The sequence below is a fragment of the Quercus lobata genome, chromosome 10 (genome assembly GCF_001633185.2).
Source record: "Quercus lobata isolate SW786 chromosome 10, ValleyOak3.0 Primary Assembly, whole genome shotgun sequence".
In the NCBI taxonomy this organism is placed as follows: domain Eukaryota; kingdom Viridiplantae; phylum Streptophyta; class Magnoliopsida; order Fagales; family Fagaceae; genus Quercus; species Quercus lobata.
This window is the reverse complement of record NC_044913.1, coordinates 48,483,940-48,503,184: the sequence shown is the minus strand read 5'-3', so window position 1 is coordinate 48,503,184 and position 19,245 is coordinate 48,483,940. Positions and strand designations below refer to the sequence as shown.

At 35.8% G+C, this 19,245-nt stretch overlaps 1 protein-coding gene, 1 long non-coding RNA gene and 1 other non-coding gene across 3 annotated transcripts; 1 reads left to right on the top strand and 2 right to left on the bottom strand.

The window, feature by feature from the left end:
• Window positions 1–249: 249 nt before the first annotated feature.
• LOC115965820 lies at window positions 250–2,843 on the bottom strand. The gene is made up of 2 exons (XR_004086200.1): window positions 2,758–2,843; window positions 250–799 (listed from the first exon to the last, which is right to left on the bottom strand). It is a non-coding gene; the product is annotated as an uncharacterized LOC115965820 (long non-coding RNA).
• Window positions 2,844–10,034: 7,191 nt separating this feature from the next.
• Window positions 10,035–10,251, bottom strand: LOC115966129. The gene has a single exon (XR_004086319.1). It is a non-coding gene; the product is annotated as a small nucleolar RNA U3 (small nucleolar RNA).
• A 4,579-nt stretch (window positions 10,252–14,830) lies between these two features.
• LOC115964883 lies at window positions 14,831–19,004 on the top strand. The gene is made up of 2 exons (XM_031084115.1): window positions 14,831–14,936; window positions 15,082–19,004. The coding sequence occupies exons 1-2, from the start codon at window positions 14,831–14,833 to the stop codon at window positions 19,002–19,004; spliced, it is 4,029 nt and encodes a 1,342-aa protein (XP_030939975.1).
• The last annotated feature ends 241 nt before the right edge of the window (window positions 19,005–19,245 follow it).

Below are 19,245 nucleotides of genomic sequence, written 5' to 3'. Positions count from 1 at the left end.
ATGACAATTTTTTGGTTTTAAAAAAAGAACAATATTAATGCATTTAAACACAAAATACTATATTGTTCAATAGATATTACAACTTTAAAACTAAAACATGAGTAGTAATTTTTAATGGATTGGGGTAATAGCACAACTTTTAATAGAAAAAAAAAATATTTGATTTAAAATTTTTTGGAGTATCACTATAGTAAAAATGCCGAAAGGAAGCAAGAAATTCCACTAAAAAATGCTACAAATACATTTGGGTTTTTTTTTTTTTTTTTTCAATGAGCAGGTACATTACTGTTTAGTAGAGTCTTAATACATGGGGGATACTCCTCCATCCAATACATCATTGTCTAGCAAACCCAGCTAGTTCTTTGCTTCAAATGCTATCTTCTCTGTTGGTCCGTTTGTTCAAGGAGCCACAAGAGAAAAATATATTCCTAATAGAAGAACCAACTACCAAGTAGTAACTACCAAGTAGTCTAACATCATTAAGGATGTGGCCAATGCTCAAATTGGTAGGTCCAGCTAACTTGCCTTTGGTTTCGATTTGACCATAATAGCCAACCTCCACCGCAACTAATACAATCAACTGGATTGGTTAAAACAATTATCAAATACTGGGAGTATAAAAATACAATCAACTGGATTGGTTAAAACAATATATCACATACTGGGAATATAAAAATACAAAACTTGGTATTATGTATATTTAAATATCATTGCAGGCTTCTTGAATTCCACCCATCACAAAAGCCACGGCTTACATCAAATTGGCCTTTGAAATTTTGATCTCCTTCATCCCTGGAACCTGGAAAATCAAATTTCTGGACTAATTGAAAATTTGTAAATATTTCCAACTATCTTCTAACGATGAAATTATTATATCTTTTCAAGAACAAAAAGGAAAACAAAGACCAAACGTACTATGTAGCAAATTTGAAACCTATCACCAAGAAAAAGAATTAAACCTATTGGAAATTCATTAATTGGTACCAATGCAAGTAATTGGTACGCTAAAATATATTGATGAGTAGATAATGGTGACGATGAGAGAATAAAACTTTATAGGAAAAAAATAATATGAATAAATTACTTGTGTATGCTTTGAAGTTACTACCATATCTATCAAAATTTTGAGGAGAAAAATAGAATGAAGTTACTTGTGTATGCTTTTATTATTGATGCAACGATTTCTCTAATGTTAAAGTGAAAAAATAATATTCACTCTCACAACAACTCAAAACATTTACTTAATATATTATATCATCCATACCATCTAGCCACCACTTCCATTCCGGGTGATCATCTCTAACCACCCTCTAAAATTTTGTGGTTGCCTATGTTTCCGGCCCAACACAAAATTCTACTCCCCACCTTTAAACAAAACTTCACAACTTCGCAAATAATTCTTGTCACATTTAGAGATCTCAAATCAACAATTTTCATTGTAGAAACCAAAATACACACTCAGTAGTTCCACCACTATAAATTATACAACAAATTGAGCTATAGCAAATATTGGTAACACAAAATCTCATAAAGGATTTAAAAGTATATTCCAAGAGGAAAAAAACAACAAATTTTTAATACAAATAGTTAGAGTCTACCTTTTAATTTGGAGTATGTACATGTTTTCTTAAAGAATATAATCGTGTGAAACTTGAAAGCAAGTTCAAAGAATAGGTGCAACACATAAAAGCCAGTCATTCATTTAAGTTGGAGAAAAAAAATCCATCCTAGTTCAATTGAAAAAGCATAAAAAAAAATGACAGTCATGTTTTTACATCACACAAAAAATGACATTGAGAAATAAGGCCAACAAATACATCTCACCCTGATTAAATCAACAACACATCATCACATTCCCTACTTATCTTCCTTCTTACCACTCTCCATGTATTATGACTTCTAGAACAACAACAAAAAATCACTTACAAATTTTATCAAACGGCTTGTGTACATGTAAGAAAAAAAAACTTAATGAAAAGAGAGAATTTTAAAAAGAAAAGAGAGTACCATGTTGCAGCAACACCAGCATCTAAGCATTCTATCAAACACATGTTCAGCAATCTCAAACAACTATACTAACCAACCCCAACCTTCAAAAAAAATTCCCACGAAATCCAAAATAGTGGCAGCCCCAACATAACATTCCATAGGCTATCATATAATAAGATCCAGAGATTATAATAATTTATAAAAAGGGAAAACCAATGTAAATGAAGACGACAGTAACACTATATATCAAACCAAAACAAAGCCAAAATTGAAATCAAATAGAAGAATCCCAGGAAACAAAAATCCAATAAAAATTGCATAACCAAAAAAAGGGAAAAAGAAAATCCAAACCAATGTAAAATGAAGATGAGAAAAACACTATATATCAACTAAAACAAACCCAAAATTAAAACCAAATAGAAGAATCCCAAGAAACCAAAAATCCAATAAAAATTGCACACAAAAAAAACGGAAAAAGAAAATCTAATTACAAAAATTTTGTGATTGTTCTTTGCCATAGATTTGACAACAAAGTAAGAAGAAGAAAACGTGGAAATCTGCAAAGAAAAAAAAAAAAAAACTTAAATCCAGAGCAACCCGCAACCCACAACCACAAACCAACAAAAATTCCATGAAAACAAAAACAAAAAAACTTAAATCCAGAGCAACCCACAACCACAAACTAACAAAATTCCATGAACAATTGAAGTGGATAGAAAGAGAGCAATATATAGAAATAAAGGAGAGTAAAAAACATGTTTTAATTACCTCAAAATAAAACATGATGGGCTAGATTGAGCGATGATGGAGAGGCAAAGAGAAATCGATGTAGTGGCGGTGATCCATGGCGGCAGCGCGGCGGGAGGATTGAGTTTTGGCATATATTAGAAAACAGAGAGGTTTTGGGGTTTAGACGTGAAGGCTGAAGAGGGAGTTGTAACTTGGATTAGGGTTATAATTTGATAATCTATATATATATATATATATATATATATTAAGAAGATTTTAAAAAAAAAAAAAAAAAAAACGTTAAGAAGAATTAAAAAAAAAAAAAAAAGAAGAAGAGGTGACGTGAAAGGATTAGGGTTATAATTTGATAATCTATATATATATATATAACGTTAAGAAGAATTTAAAAAAAAAGAAAAAAGAAAAAAAGAGGTGACGTGGAAAATTGTGGAGCTAGCAGAGGCTTCGGTTTTATATATATATATAGATAAGCGTTCTGTTGGATTCATTTTTATATTGTATTTTGAGCAAGACTTAGGTACAGTACTTAGGTGTTGTTCCTTAGATTCATCTTTTAAGATTCTGCCATGTGATTTTTTTCTTATTAATGAAAGTGTATTTTTTAAGTTAAGTAGTCACATGACAGAATCTTAAGAGGAAAACCTAAGAAACAACACCTAAGGTATCGTACATAAGTTTTGTTTTTGTATTTTTATTTTTATTTTTTTTTCTTTTGTGTTTTGGAGAAGAGAGATATAAAAGTGAAGCAAAATTATGTATTTAGCCATGTTTTTAATAAAGGTGAGTTACAGAACTCTAACTGAGTTAACATCAGGTGGATAATTTGTAATTTGTCAAACCATAAGTAGATAACTTAAATTTCGGCCAAACCACAAGTAAGTTGTAATTTTGCTCAAAAAAAGAAGAGTATACATATTTGGTTCCTATCCTTTACACAATATTGCAATTTGGTTTTTAACCTTTCCATTGTGTTAATTTGATTCCTAAACTTTCAGTGTCATGTAAATTTAATCCCCACAATTATCTCTTGGATAAAAATTGCTAACATAACAAACGACCAAAATAAAAAATTAGTTTATTAACACATCAACAAAAATTAATTTTTTATTTTATTTGTTAACCATGTCAACAATTTTCATCCAAGAGATAATGATAGAGATTAAATTGATACGACATTGAAAAGTTGGAGACCAAATTAATACAATTAAAAGATTAGTGGTCAAATTGAAATACGATGTAAATGATAATGGCCAAATATGTAGTTTACCCAATAAAGAAATAAGGTTATTTATATATATATATATATATATATATATATATTTGTTTGTTTTCTCTTTGGTTAGTTTTTATTTTTTATTTTATTTTTTTAACCGTTAATGTATAGATGTAACAAAAGTATTCGGATCATTATGCAATGTCTTAATCAAATGCCTCTTTATATTTTAATATTTTGCATTTTTAATTACTTATGTTTGATATTATCTTTATATTTTTCTTTGTAGTCAATCTTCGTTTACTAAAATTACTATATACTTATCCTACATTTGGTGGTCGAATTACAAACTGCTATAAACGAAAATGCTAATATGAAAATGAAATTAAACACAAATGTTGAAGATACAAAACAAAAATAAAAGAACGAAACAAAAATAATCACAAACTTCACTCTATTTGTTTTAGCAATAATGTTTTATAGAAAATGAGTCATTTAAAAAAATTATAAAACCATCTCATTTTTCTCTATTTGGTAGCAACTTTAAATAAATTGAAAAACAACTCCTAACTTCATTATTTAACTTATTGTGAGATAGAGTTATTTTCCGGTTAGTGAAAAACAATTTTTAAAAATAAGTTATACTTTTTATGTTTACTGAAAATAGTTTTCCTTTAACTCATTTTTTCTAATGTTATTAAACACTGGAAAACACAAAAAATTATCTTTGATCAAGAATTTCCATTGAAACAAACAGAGCGCTCAAAAGTATATTTTAATTTAAAAAATATATCTAGCAAATTGTAAGTTTTAGAATATGGAGAGATTAAAATTTATCAAACTAAAAAGAATTAGTGCTTTCTTTGTTTCAGCATTAATGTTTTCTGGAAAATAGTTCAGGTGGGGGTCGGCTAATCAATAAATTATTAAAGTCGTGTAAATTGGGCCTGTGGCCCATCCGAGGACGTAAAACTATCTGAGGAGGCCCAAATCAGGTTGTAACGGTAACCAAACGAAAAGGAAGAGTAGATATCACGTAAGGTGAGTTCAGTATTCGTCCGAGGACAAAATCCTTCTCGGCAATATGAGTCCGAGGACGACCTAAACGCCACCTTGTTATAAACATACTTCGAAGTTACGTTACCACTAAAAGTGGGATATAGGGCCAAGGGTAAGAAAGAAAAGGGAAACAAATATCTATGACAGCAGCTGCCTCCGCATTAATTGCCTCTCAACCAACTCTCTGGCCACATTAATGTGGAGGTGATGCCTGAACAATGATGAAGCAGCCTTACAGCTGCTGATTGGAGGTTCCAGAAGGTGTTAGATAGGACAGAAAGAAATCCCCCGAACCTAACCTACACATGTGTGGTGAAGATGATATCAAGAGGGCAGTATATAACATGAAAGAAGGCATTGAGGGAAGAGGATTGGAACATCAAAAAACAGAGAATACTCAGAAGAAAACCTTATGAACCAAAGAACTGAACTTGCTTCAAAGAAAAATTGATCGTTATATCTGTGCTAATCTATTTATAAACGTGAGGTTTAATCGTTTTTCTTTTAGAGTTAATCTAGTTCTTGGACACTCACGCTCTACAAATTTTATTGTTTGGGTCTTCAACGTACGAACCCAATACCAGTTTGGGATCGTTACAAATTGTGTCCTTACAGTTCATTTTCTAGAGAGCATTTTTTAGAAAATAATTTCATTTTCCAGTGTTTGGTAACAACCTTGAAAATGAGCTTAAGAGCGTATTCTGGTATTTGGTACACACAAATTTTTATAACATTTCTTGTATAATTTAAAACATGTATAACATCTGTATTGTGTAAACCCACCTAATGTAATCAATATAAATAAATAAATAAATAACCAATAATGAATTTGGTTTCAAACTAAAATTTTGACAACAGATACAATCAAAATTATTTGTCTAACTTTCATGATCTCAAACACTCATTATGCTCATATATATGAATAATAATGTAAATTATATATATATATATATATATATATATATATCAACCATACTTCTCATAATTCAAAATAACCATAAGCTCTATTTTAAACAGTCGCCAAAATAATCTAGTACAAATAGTTTTTTTTTTTTTTTTTTTGAAGCCACAAATAGTTTGATAAATATCAAAATGTCAAATTGTTATAGAACTGTTGACCTATCTATGAGGGGGGAAAAATAAAAATCTTATTAGAGAACAGTGCTACAAAGGGGAAGAGAAACAGGGAGAAAAAAAGAGAAGAGAGACAGATAGAGAGAGGAATTTGTGGGAAGAGAAGAGACTAGAGGGGGTGGCAATGAGAGTGTGAGAAAGGAAAAAAGAAAAAAGAAAAAGGAAGACAAGAAATGAGAGAGCTTACTGTGAGAAAGACTAAAGGTGTGAAAGAAAATATTGTTTCCCATGTCAGAAGAAGATAATATTTATAAGAGTTATGTGTTGTGTGAGAGAGAGATTGTTTTCCAAAAAATTTATTTGGAAAATAACCTATAGAAAATAAGTCTTATTTTTATTAGGGCTTTTCGTTGACTAAAGATAGTTTTTCGTTAACTAAATTTTTTTTATACTACCAAATACTGGAAAATGTAGAAAACTATTTTTATAGAAGGTTTTCAAGCGAAATAAACAGAGTGTAGAGATTCTCTCTTTTTAATTTTTTTACTTAATCCTCTGTCAAACTTTTTTTATTTTGGTGAGTTAGAGAATCTTATTGAACTTTTTATTCATCCATAGCTCACAAGAAATTGGGTGGGTGAATTTTTTTAATCCTTTATTGTTATTTTAGTCTTAAGAATCATCGGTCTCTCTAATAAATTGAAGGTAAGGTTGTCTATTTTTACCTCTCCCAAATCCCACAAAAATGAAAGTTTGTGCATTGAGTATGACCAGAATTGTTAGTCTCTTAAGGGCATTAGCATCTAGCTCATCAAAAACATTTTCTTAACCAAAATGAAAAGTATGGTAATTAAGTCTGCGTTTGTTTAGCACTGCGTCTGCCTGCGCTTTTTGGCTGGTCTCATGGCATTGTTTATGGACCAGTCAAAGTACAAAAACGTGTGAACAGTAGCAAGTGAACAATATTTTGCTTTTTAAAAATATTTTGTTACAGTATTTTCAGTAATAAATTTTCAGTTTTCAGTAAATAAGCGGTATCCAAACAGATCCTTAAAAAGACTTAAAAAATCCCACTTTTGACTATGCTCAACAGGTTTTAAGAACCTGTAATGTATTGTAAAGTTTTTCTTCTCTTTTTTATTCAAACTTTATCTATCTCTTATCAAAAGATATATGATTAATGTTTTAATTGGATGAATAAGAAAATCAATACTAGGTTGTAGGTTGTGTTTGAAAAGCCTGTAATTAATTAAATTTTTTTTGTTATAACATTGACTTTTTGCGTTAAAATTTGGCTAAGGTTTACTAGATAGGACGTGAATGCTTTACGGTACAAGTAATTAAGTAAACATGGTCCTCTAGTGAGGAAGAAAAGTAATTCTAAAGCCAAAATGCCCAACACATTTCTACTATTACTTCTTATAAATATGCTCCTTAAGAGCACTAGCATTGAAAAATGCTATCCTATACTATTATACCATCTCAAAAAATCACTTTATTACTTATACCATCCCATTTTACAATACCTCCTACATCAAAAAACTCTATTTTTATTAAAATATTATTTTTTAATCTTTCTTTATCATTTATTTCTAACCGTTTTTTTGTGATTGAATCACATTTTCCTGGGCTTTCCCAACATTTTTTTTTTCCTTTCTTTCTTCCTTATCCTCTGGCACTGGTTCAACACACAAATTTTTCCCTTAACCTCTGGCACAAATTTCTCCCATGATGCACAGATCAACCAATCCAAACCCATCACACACACACAGAGCTCTGGTTCAACACACAAAGCCACACACACACACACAGACCCATGATGAACCGATCAACCAATCCAAAACCATCACACACACACACCGAGCCACACACAAACCACACTGATCGGAGCAACGGCCATACACCGATCGGAGCAAATGGCAATCAGAGAGAGGAAAGATAAACCCACACACACACATTGAGACACACACAAACCACACCGATCGGAGCAATGGCCATACACCGATCGGAGCAAACGGCAATCAGAGAGAGGAAAGATCAACCCACACACACACACACACACCGAGCCACACACAAACCACACCGATCGGAGCAACGACCATACACCGATCGGAGCAAACGACAATCAGAGAGAGGAAAGATTAACCCAAATCCAAAACCCAAAACCCATAACCCACGACTCACCATGCCGATCCACCACTTGACCCATGATACACCGATCGGAGCAAACCCAACCCACATCGGAACAAACCCATCAGAGCAAACGGTAATCAGAGAGAGGAAAGATCAACCCAAATCCAAAACCCATAAACCATAACCCACCGCCCACCATGCCGATCCACCACTTGACCCGTGATACACCGACCGGAGCAAATCAGACCCACATCGGAACAAACCCATCGAACCCAGTGGAGGAAACGGCAATCAGCGAGAGGAAATGGAGAGGGAGAATGAGAGAGACGAGGACAGTTGAGAGATGAGGAGAGAGTGGAGCTCAGCAGAATATAATATGATTATATGTTTTAGAATAGTGCTACAGTACTATTCTAAAGTTAGAATAGTACTGTAGCACTATTGCAAAAAAATTTGCAATAGTGAGCTTTACCATTCCTTGATGCAATCGGTTTTAAGCCTTAAAATGTTAAATTGTCCTTAGATTTAGCATTAGCATTTTTCAATGCTAATGCAAGTTCCAACATTTGAAAGACAATATAATGAAATACATAAGTGTTTTGCCTAAAACCACTTGCTATATGAATCATGCTCCTTAAGTTCCACTTTTTGTGAATATGCTCCCTTACCGACACAACTACTTGTTGCAACTCTACTTAGGGTCGTTTATTATGCATGTATGAAGTGCATTCCAATGGAACCCATTTTATAAATATATAAAATATCAATTGACCAACCAACAAAAATACTTTAGGGTCAGACAATAGAGAGGAGAGAAAGAGGAAGAACTTGCAGAATCTTGATTGCCAACAAAGCAAGGAATGATGTTTAAGTTTTTGTTGGTGAATTCCATGATAATGTAACTGCCAAATGAGTCTGTAATGTGTTCATACAAATTTAAGATAATTTGTACAAGAAGCAAACTCAAGAGAAACAGTTTATAAAGATTTGACTGTCATTCGATTGCCATTCGATCAATTGAAATCTTGGGTCCGGTATTGGAACTTGGAAGGATGAAAATTTCAGATTGAATTTTTGAGTTTCAATTTGCCTATTGCCTAGTGTCTGCAAAGTGACTTCACATCTGCCCACTGATAATCTCTGATTCTCTTCACTTCTTAGTGAGTTTCGACTTGCAGGAATGAAATAAATTTCAGCAAAAGTATTTAATGAGGAGGCAACAATTTGAAGCTTATTAAACATAATTTATTCCGTAGACATAAAACTCCTGATAGTTTATGCGAGGAGTTTGGCAAAGAAACAGAAACTACTGCCCATGTTCTTGTGGTTGTGCTAGAGCTAATGAGGCAGGAATGTTTGTGGTGATCAGAGATGGTATCATCAGCAAAGTGGTTGTTCTGCTGGCTAGATCATGTTATAATGATCATGAGAACTCAATATAATTGCAATAAAAATTCAACTATGATAATACTGATCTAAAAACCATAAGCCCTTCTCAAAAGCCAAGATATAACCTCATAGCATAGTCAGAATCAAATGTTCCTAGTTGTTAGGACATCATCCAATCTCTAACAAGTAGAAGTGACATGTATTAGGCCAACAACCCCTCTTTGCTAACATCACTAAAAATTTTTATCAAACACACATAGGAATAATAATAAAACATCAATTTTGTAATCACAGTTTTCTATTGCATTCCAGATGCTGTACAAGAAAATTTGCCCAAAATAAATTTTTTAAAAAAAGAGTCGGGAATTTTATCAAACACCTTGTATAACATGACTACATAAGTCCAAAAAGCAAAAATTGTTTTGGAAGCCCGTCAGACAGCCATGCGACCATCCCAACCGAGGCAAGCCCAAGTTGAGAACGATCCTCTACAGACTGATGCCTCAACCAGAAGCATCAGGGCCGTTATTCACGCTCTGATCGCACGGCCATGATTCATCCACCGGGTTTAGGTCCTGTCTCCTTTGTGATCAAGGATACAGAGGTACGATCCTATAGAACAAATCCTGTTCAAGTAAGGTCGTGACCAAACTAGCTGAAACGAGTCTTATAAACTTAAGTCTTGCTAACTATTTAGTCGATGTGGGACAAGCTCACTTGGGTTACAGAATCATGGTACTTTCTGATTGACACAACTGCCCTTTTAAACCTTCCCACTTCATTCATTGCTGTCTACGCAAGGACAAATATGCCCCCTTAGAGCATCTCTAGCAGATTAGGTAAATTTTTGTATTGTTTGGAGAATGAACAGTGACTTTTACCTTTTAATTACCCACTTTTTTAAATACACTTTCCAACAAATTCTCTATCATATTATTTCTTCATTCATTATTTATTCTTTTTTTAACAACTATACATCTTCCAACATTTTTTTTATTCAATACCTTATTATTATAATAGAAAAAAAAAATTTGAAGAATGAACAGTAGCCCATCAGACTTGATGAACTATTGTTCATGAGCCAAAAAAAAATTTAGGATATAGAGAGTCCATTGGAGAATGAACAGTAACATATTTTGTGGATTTACTTTCTAAAGTAGAGAGCATTTGGTGTTTAGCTCTCCTGTTGGAGATGCTCTTAGTCCCCTGGACCAATTAGGATACAACTATTAAATTTTAATTACTTGGTCGATCTTAGCATCCCCATCAACTTGTGCATAAATTTTTCCATTTTACACATCTAAAATCTACTTTTTCTATTTTACACTCTCATTTTTACAAAACACTCACATCAGTTTGTCTATTATACACATTTATTCAAATAAAATATTCTAAACCCAGCCACCATCAACCCGATCAATACCCAACCACCATCAATGATTAATCCCCAGCTTCCATCAACTTGATCAATACCCATCAACCTGATCAATACTCATCAAAATCATCAAAGCCCAGCCACCATCAACCCACAGATCAATACCCATCAAACAAAACTGATCAAACAAAAAATTTAAAAAGGATCAAAGTCTGGTGTTTATTGGTGAGGCTGGATTGATTGGCGAGGCTAATCAATGAGGCTGATCGGTGAGGCTGGACTGATCGGAGTCAGTGAGGCTGGACTGATCATGTCGATGAGACTGGACTAAGGGACCAGAGATAAAAAAAAACAGAGGTGTGAGACTGAGAAGCTGATTGGTGAGGCTGATCGGCGAGGCTGGACTGATCGACATTGGTAAGGTTAGACTGATTGTGTCGATGAGGCTGGACTGAGGGACCGGAGATAAAAGAGAGAGAGGTGAGAATGAGAAGCTGAAATGAGAGAGTGAGGTGAAGGAGAGAGAAAAAAATATAAAATAATAAATGCAAAAGCTACAGTAACTGTGCATATATGCACAGTTACTGTAGCAATTGTGCATAAATGCACACTTTTAGACAAGCTGATGTGGTTTTTTTTAGGCCAAAATGTGTAAAAAGAGTACTTTTTCTATTTTGCAAAACTATCCACAATCTGATGTGAATGCTCTTAGTATCTTACCCTTTGGCTACGGCTATGGCCTATGACTTTTTTATTTTAAATATATTTTTGCTTTTTTTTTTCAAAGCAAAATAAGTAATCCTAATATATAAAAAAGCATAATAAGTAATGCTATAGATACAAAAATACTTATTAGTTCTTATATGGACTCATTATTGACATTATTTTTTTGCTTATTACTAACAATTTGTCATATTAGCAAAATTTTTTTTTCTTGTTTATAAACTTTCTCAAGTTAAACTGGTGTCTGTCCTCATGTTGTAGAAATGTAGATTGGAATCATTAAAACCAAGTGACATTCATTTAATTTAGTAAAAATATATATCTATGTGACATGCTAAAATGTTTGTAAATGATAACCTCATTTGTTTTTGTAAAAAAGTAAAAGAGAATTTTAGTTGTAGTAGTGCGGTTCAAATTTTGAACAAAACATTTTCACTATTAATAATGAGAATTATACAAAAATTTAAGAATTAATTAATGTATTACAAATAAAAATTGCATCATTCAATGTTAATAAAATATAAGTTAAAGAAAAATAATAATGGTTTCTTAACACATTTCAAATTAATCTACAAAATTTCATATTAATTTTTCTTGAATCTAAAGCAAGCGTCTATCTTACAAAAATAATGTTGGGATTTTTTTTTTTTTTTTCTCTATTGGGGGGTCATAAAACTACTACTTTTTTATTAGTTTAGAAGATGTGAATGGTAGACAAACTCTCCCCTAATTTTGGAGATATATTTCTTGAGCTCACATGTGAATTCTTATTTTGGATGTTGCCATCGCACTAAAGGCCAACATCTAAAATTCAAAGCATGAGAAAATTTTGGATTATTCAAAATAAAAAAAATATACTAAAATTTAAAGCTAAATTAATAAATGAAAAAAGGAACACCTTTTCAATATTGCTTAACAACCATTACTTGAAAAATCTTATGATGGAGCCCTCGCTCATATTAAGGAGCTACCCCAAATCTAAAATTTAGCATATTTTTAGGGAGGCAAATCAGTGTGTTGATACAATTGCTAAGTTATGAGCCAATCAATTTAGTGACCATGTGTTTTTTTGATAGCTCACCACCTGTGGTGGAAAACCTACTAGCTTTTGATAAAGTCAAACTCTTCTATAATAGACTTATTCGCAGTTGATTTATACTTGCATTCGATGTATTACCAAAAAAAAAAAATCATCTATAACTAATTTTGTACTAAATGTCACATCAATCTCCCTTTCATAGTACAAAATCAAAAAATCTATTTAAGGAATTATCTTTATTTCATTGTACAAAATTGTCGTGGGAATAAGAGGAGGCCCATCCCACTCGGACTTGGCCTAATTGAATTCGGTTAGCCCTGTTCCCTTTTTTATTTTAAGCCGAGCAGAATGTGGACAAATGTGCTTCACCTCGAGGGTTCCCTTGATGATTTGCACTGTTGGGGGTAATTGCCAGGGCTAGGACCAATGTCTTTCTGAGCACAAAATTGGTGTTAGGCACAAGTTACTAAATAGTCTTCCCAATGTTAGAGCCCGCCCGATAGAAGATTTGACATAAGGAATAGTGCCATAGACATGAAGAGCCACTTATGCTCTAGGAGGGGTAGGACCCACACACGTGTGAAATATTCTGTCATCATGAGGGCTCCACTAATAGAAGGGTATAAAAGAGGAAAGAGGGGTGGAACAAAGGGTCGGAACAAAAATTGGGAGAGGGATAAATGAGAGAAAAGTGAGAATAGAGTTTGGGGTTTAGTGAACTTGCACAGACCTCAAACGGGTAGCTCAGCTGCCGGGGAATCTCCTTGGCTAGGCCTAATCTAAAGCAATTCAATGACAAGTTAGGTCAAGGTATGATCCACCATTGAGAAACCCACCCCAGGGATCTCCCATTGTAGGTTTCATCTCGAACAATAACACAAATAAATTAGGGGGCCCAAATCCCGACGTGGCCCAAGGGTTTCTTGGAGGAAAGGCCACTACAAAAATAATGTTTTTTAATGCATTTTAACTGCCAAATGGTTGGTCTAAAGCTAATGTTGATGGAGTGGTATTCACGTACCAGAAAGAAGAAGGAATGGTGGTCACTTCATTCGTATTCAAGCTCTTATTGATCTGTCCATGCCTCTGTGCCGAGGCCGGTTGATATCTATTGGAGGAGGAGGAAAGCAGGTGTGGGTCGCCTTTAAGTATGAGAGGTTGCCAAACCTATGCTACTGGTGCGGGCGACTTACACACGATGACAGAGATTGTGACTTATGGATTGATAGCGAGGGCACACTTACACCTGAGCAACGTGAGTTTGGATCACATTTGAGAGCTCCGCCGTTTGTCGCTGCAAGGAAAAGCTCAATTGTAGTTCCTGGGTTCTATGTCGCAAAGAAGAAAGGGAGCTCAGGTGTATCGGAGGGCGGAGTTTCAGGCCGGAATCCTATTTCTGGCAGAGGAACATCACCGGAGCTATCAAATAATGTAACGGTTTGCAATGAAGGGGTTATTAATGTAGCCCATTATTCCTCATTAAGTCCAAATGCAAATGAGGAAATCAATATGGCAGATACGGTTGAGAAAGGGTTTCCTAACGTGAAAAGCACTGAGAAAATTGGTCAAACCGAACCAAATATGGAAGCTAATAATGACAGAAATCATTTGGCACATTTATTTGGAGCGGCTAATATCATGGGATCAGACCTAAGAGGAATTAAGTCTCACGCCGTTTCTGAAATTGAGCCAAACGAGTTTGAATTTCATTCAAACACATTTAATGCCTCAATTACCTCACAGTCCGTTGGCCACACTAAATTCCAGGATTTCAATGCTACATTAAAGGAGATTGACACGGCTATTGCTCAGTTTGATAACGGGAATGTATCTGAATTAAAGTCTAATAAGGAAACTGCACGTGCCACTAATTCTGTGCAACCAAAATCTAGTGAAGCACGTGACACAAGCAGGGATGTTCTCTCCTCCACCACGCATCGTGTTCTACCAACCTAGACAAGGAAAAAACGGGCAGCAACAGGCAGCCAAGGCGTGGTTAATGAGCTCCTCTCCAGTAGAAAACGTGAACTCTCAGAGAAGGAGTTATCCTCAGATTTCCCTAGCAAACGTCATCAGAGTATTCACAATGCCAAGGATGATTATCTTGAAGTGGTGGAGGCTGTTGAACAGCCCCGCCAAGCACAATGAATTGCCTCAGTTGGAACTGCCGTGGTTTGGGGCAATCACGGGCAGTTCTTGAACTCACCGATTTGGTGAAAAAATACGCTCCATCCATTCTCTTTCTGATGGAAACAAGATCTAAAGACCACTAACTTAAAAATCTCTGTTCAAAGCTTCACTTGGAGAATGTTTTTATTGAGTCTCGGATTAATACAGGAGGAGGATTGGCACTTTACTGGAAAGAGGGGATTGATCTTAAAGTTCTGGACTCAACACCAACTTACATTGATGCAGTAGTTAACCCAGGAATGGATGACGCCTGGCGGTTCACGGGTTTCTATGGGAATCCAATAACAGCCAACCGGGAACATTCTTGGGCACTACTTAAACACCTTTGCATAAAAATGGATTTACCATGGATATGTGTAGGGGATTTCAACGAGATCACCAAAGCAGAAGAAAAGAAGGGGGGTGCTCACAGACCAGAAACTCAGATGAAAGCATTTAGAGATGCCTTGGATTTTTGTGGATTCCGTGATTTGGGGTTCGTTGGTTTACCATTCACTTGGTGCAATAACCAATTTGATGGAGAAGTAACATGGATTCGTTTGGATAGAGGGGTGGCAACACCGTCATGGTCACATTTGTTCCCCACAGTTCGTGTTCATCACATACCAGGTACATTATCTGACCATTGTCCTTTATGGTTATGCTCTGATGATGAAAATGTTAGATTTTACAAGAAATCCAGGCCTTTTCGTTTTGAGGCGGTGTGGCTAAAAGATGAAAGATGTGAAGGTATTATAAAAAAAGCGTGGAGTGACAGAACTATGGGGGAACCAGTTGACAAATTAATCCGAAAGGTAGATGCCTGCAGATCAAGTCTGCAAACATGGAGTAGAACTTCTTTTGGCAATATCCGTCGATTGCTAAACCAAAAAAAGAAACAACTAGCACAAGCTGAAGCTATGTCTATGGCTGGAGATCATCATGATCAGATTCGTGTTCTTAGAAGTGAAGTGTATGAACTCATGGTGAAAGAAGAATGCCTGTGGCACCAGAGATCAAGGGTTGATTGGTTGAAGAGTGGTGACATGAACACAAGTTATTTCCATAGCCGAGCAACACAAAGGAACAAGAGGAATTTTATTTCCAAATTGAACATGAATGATGGATTGGTGGTGACAGATGAAAAACAAATTGGTGAGGCTATGGTAGACTATTTCAAACAGATTTTTGCTTCCACCATGCCCTCGAACTTTGATCAGATTCTCCAAGGCATTGATACAAAGGTCACTCCAGCCATGAATGCAGACCTCACAAGAGAATTTACCGCAGATGAAGTTGAATTTGCTTTGAAGCAAATGAAGCCCCTAACTGCTCCAGGACTGGATGGTATGTCCCCCATTTTCTACAAGTCTTGTTGGAATTTTATTGGTCATGATGTCATTGATGCTTCCCTAGCAATTCTAAATTCGGGTAATATGCCTGCTAGTCTCAATCATACTTACATATCACTCATTCCAAAAATAAAATCTCCAGAAAAAGCCACTGATTTTAGGCCAATAAGTCTTTGCAATGTATTATACAAAATTGTCTCTAAAACCATAGCCAATCGCTTAAAGAAACTTCTCCCCAAATTGGTGTCAGAATCCCAAAGTGCATTTATGTCAGATAGACTTATATCAGACAACATCCTTGTAGCCTTTGAAACCCTTCATCACCTTAAGACAAAAACAAAAGGGAAATCCGGATTCATGGCCATTAAGCTCGATATGAGCAAAGCATATGACAGAGTGGAATGGGCATTCCTAGAAAAAGTAATGGAAAAATTGGGCTTTGATAATAGGTGGATTACACTTGTTAGTTCCTGCATTCGATCTGTCTCCTTCTCTGTGTTGGTTAATGGTGAACCCCATGGTAATTTCACTCCTAATAGGGGACTCCGTCAAGGAGATCCACTGTCACCTTATTTGTTTCTCTTGTGTGCAGAAGGGTTACATTCACTTATCCAACAAGCAGAAATTTCAGGCACAATCAAAGGAGTCTCCCTTTGTAGTACAGGTCCAAAAGTTTCACACTTGTTCTTTGCCGATGATAGCTTGCTCTTTTGTAGGGCAAATTCACAAGAGGCTAGTTCTATCATGGAGATTTTGAAACAGTATGAAGAAGCATCAGGGCAACAAATAAACCGAGAAAAAACTCAACTCTTCTTTAGCCCCAATACGGATCCACATGTGCAAGAGGAAATCAAGACTTTGCTAGGAGTGGCAACCACTACTAATTATGAAAAATATCTCGGTTTACCCTCTTTTGTGGGGAGAGGAAAAAAACAAAGTTTTGGCTACATTAGGGAGAGGATTTGGCATAAGATGCAAGGGTGGAAAGAAAGGTTACTATCACAAGGCGGGAGAGAAGTGTTAATTAAAGCGGTCCTTCAAGCTATGCCCACTTTCACCATGGGATGCTTCAAAATCCCAAAAAGTCTTTGCAAGGATATTGAATCCTTAATACGGAAATTTTGGTGGGGTTATAAGGGGGAAGCACGAAAAATTCATTGGGTGGGATGGAAAAAATTATGCAAGTCAAAGAGCCATGGAGGGTTGGGATTCAAGGATATTGAACTCTTCAATATTGCTATGCTAGGCAAGCAAGTTTGGAGATTGATCCATAACAAAGACTCTCTATTCTACAAGGTGTTTAAGGCCAAATTTTTCCCCAATTGTTCAATTCTGGATGAGGGGGTAAAGGAGAATGGTTCATATGCTTGGCAAAGCATTCTAAAAGCACGAGGGGTGGTGAGGATGGGATCAAAATGGAGAATTGGAGATGGACATTCTGTCAGGATCCGTGGGGACAAGTGGCTACCTGATTTGTTCTCTAGCCGAGTGGTGTCTCCACAGAAAAATTTCCCAAACAACACTCGAGTATGTGCTCTTATTGACGAGGAAAATAGATGCTGGATGGAGGATCGGATACGTGAGGAATTTCTGCCACATGAAGCTGAAGCAATCCTTAGTCTACCTTTGAGTTTTAACGGCAAAGAGGACAGGTTGATATGGGCTGAAACGGCGAATGGTTATTACACCACGAAGTCAGCATACCGACTACTTTTACAGGCAGCAGAGGCAGCGGCTCCTGGCACTTCAAATCCAGCTGATCAGAAGCCTTTCTGGCAGGAGCTTTGGTCACTGAATGTGCCAAACAAAATTCGTCACTTCTTGTGGCGCGCGGCAAACGACTCCCTTCCAACAAAAAAGAACCTGCTGAAGAGGAACATCATTCAAGACACAACTTGCGAACGTTGTGGAGGTGAAATTGAAGATGGAATCCATGCAATATGGGGCTGCCAAATGATCAAACAAGTTTGGTGGGAGCTGGAAAAATGCAGAGAATTCTTGAACGAAAAATTTGCTAGTTTCCATGACTTGCTGCAAGGAATCCTTGCCCAGAAAATTCCGAATTTCGCTGAGCTATTTGCCTTTATCGGGTGGAGTATTTGGCATGATCGAAACGCAAGGAGGTTGGGCTCACCTTCTCTGCCAACTGAGAAAATTTACAGAGTCGCCGTGGAGCGCTTAAGGGAGTTTCATTCAGTCCAAGAAGATCCGAGACCTCAGTTACCGGTGCATCACCCAACTCACTGGCTGCCACCGTCGCCCTCAGTCTATAAGGTAAATTTCGATGGCGCCACTTTTCTGGACATCGCTGCTGCTGGTCTGGGTGTGGTTATACGCGATTCAGAGGGTTTAGTCATTGCAGCGCTATCAGAACGAATCCACTTGCCTCCAACGGTAGCAGCTTTGGAAGCGTTGGCTTGCAGAAGATCAATCGTTTTTGCAAGGGAACTTGGGCTGCAGGATGTGGTTTTCGAAGGCGATTCAGAGGTTGTCTTTAAACTCCTCACAGCAGAGCAACCTTGCATGGCAGGATTTGGACACATTATTGATGAATCACGATCCCTAGCAGCAGTATTCAGGTCGGCTACCTTCACTCACACCAAGCGCCAGGGAAACAAAGTTGCAGACAAACTCGCTAAGCTAGCGAAAAATTTGTATGAACCACAAGTATGGTTAGAGGAAATTCATTGTAGTGTAACAGAGCTTGTAAATGCAGACAGGATTTCCATGCATGTTTAATGACAAGTTTCTTTCCGGTTTCTCAAAAAAAAAAAAAAAGAAAGAAGAAGGAATGGGTGTGGTGATCACGGATGGCCTGGGACGTGTTGCTGCTGTAATGAGTAAGAATTTCAACTTTCTGCTAGGCTAACTAGAAGCTAAAGTTAAAGCAATGGAGGTCGCAGTGATCTTTGCACTAAAGGTTGGTACTTGGTATACATGAGGTTATCTTTGAAAGCAATTCCAACATTCTTTGCAATGT

What these genes read in the sequence shown, in the direction of transcription:
- LOC115964883 (XM_031084115.1), top strand. Translation starts at nt 14,831, where the DNA reads ATGCCAAGGATGATTATCTTGAAGTGGTGGAGGCTGTTGAACAGCCCC. An exon ending in GTTTGGGGCAATCACGGGCA is followed by an intron (nt 14,937 to 15,081) that starts GTTCTTGAACTC and finishes GGATTAATACAG; the next exon opens with GAGGAGGATTGGCACTTTAC.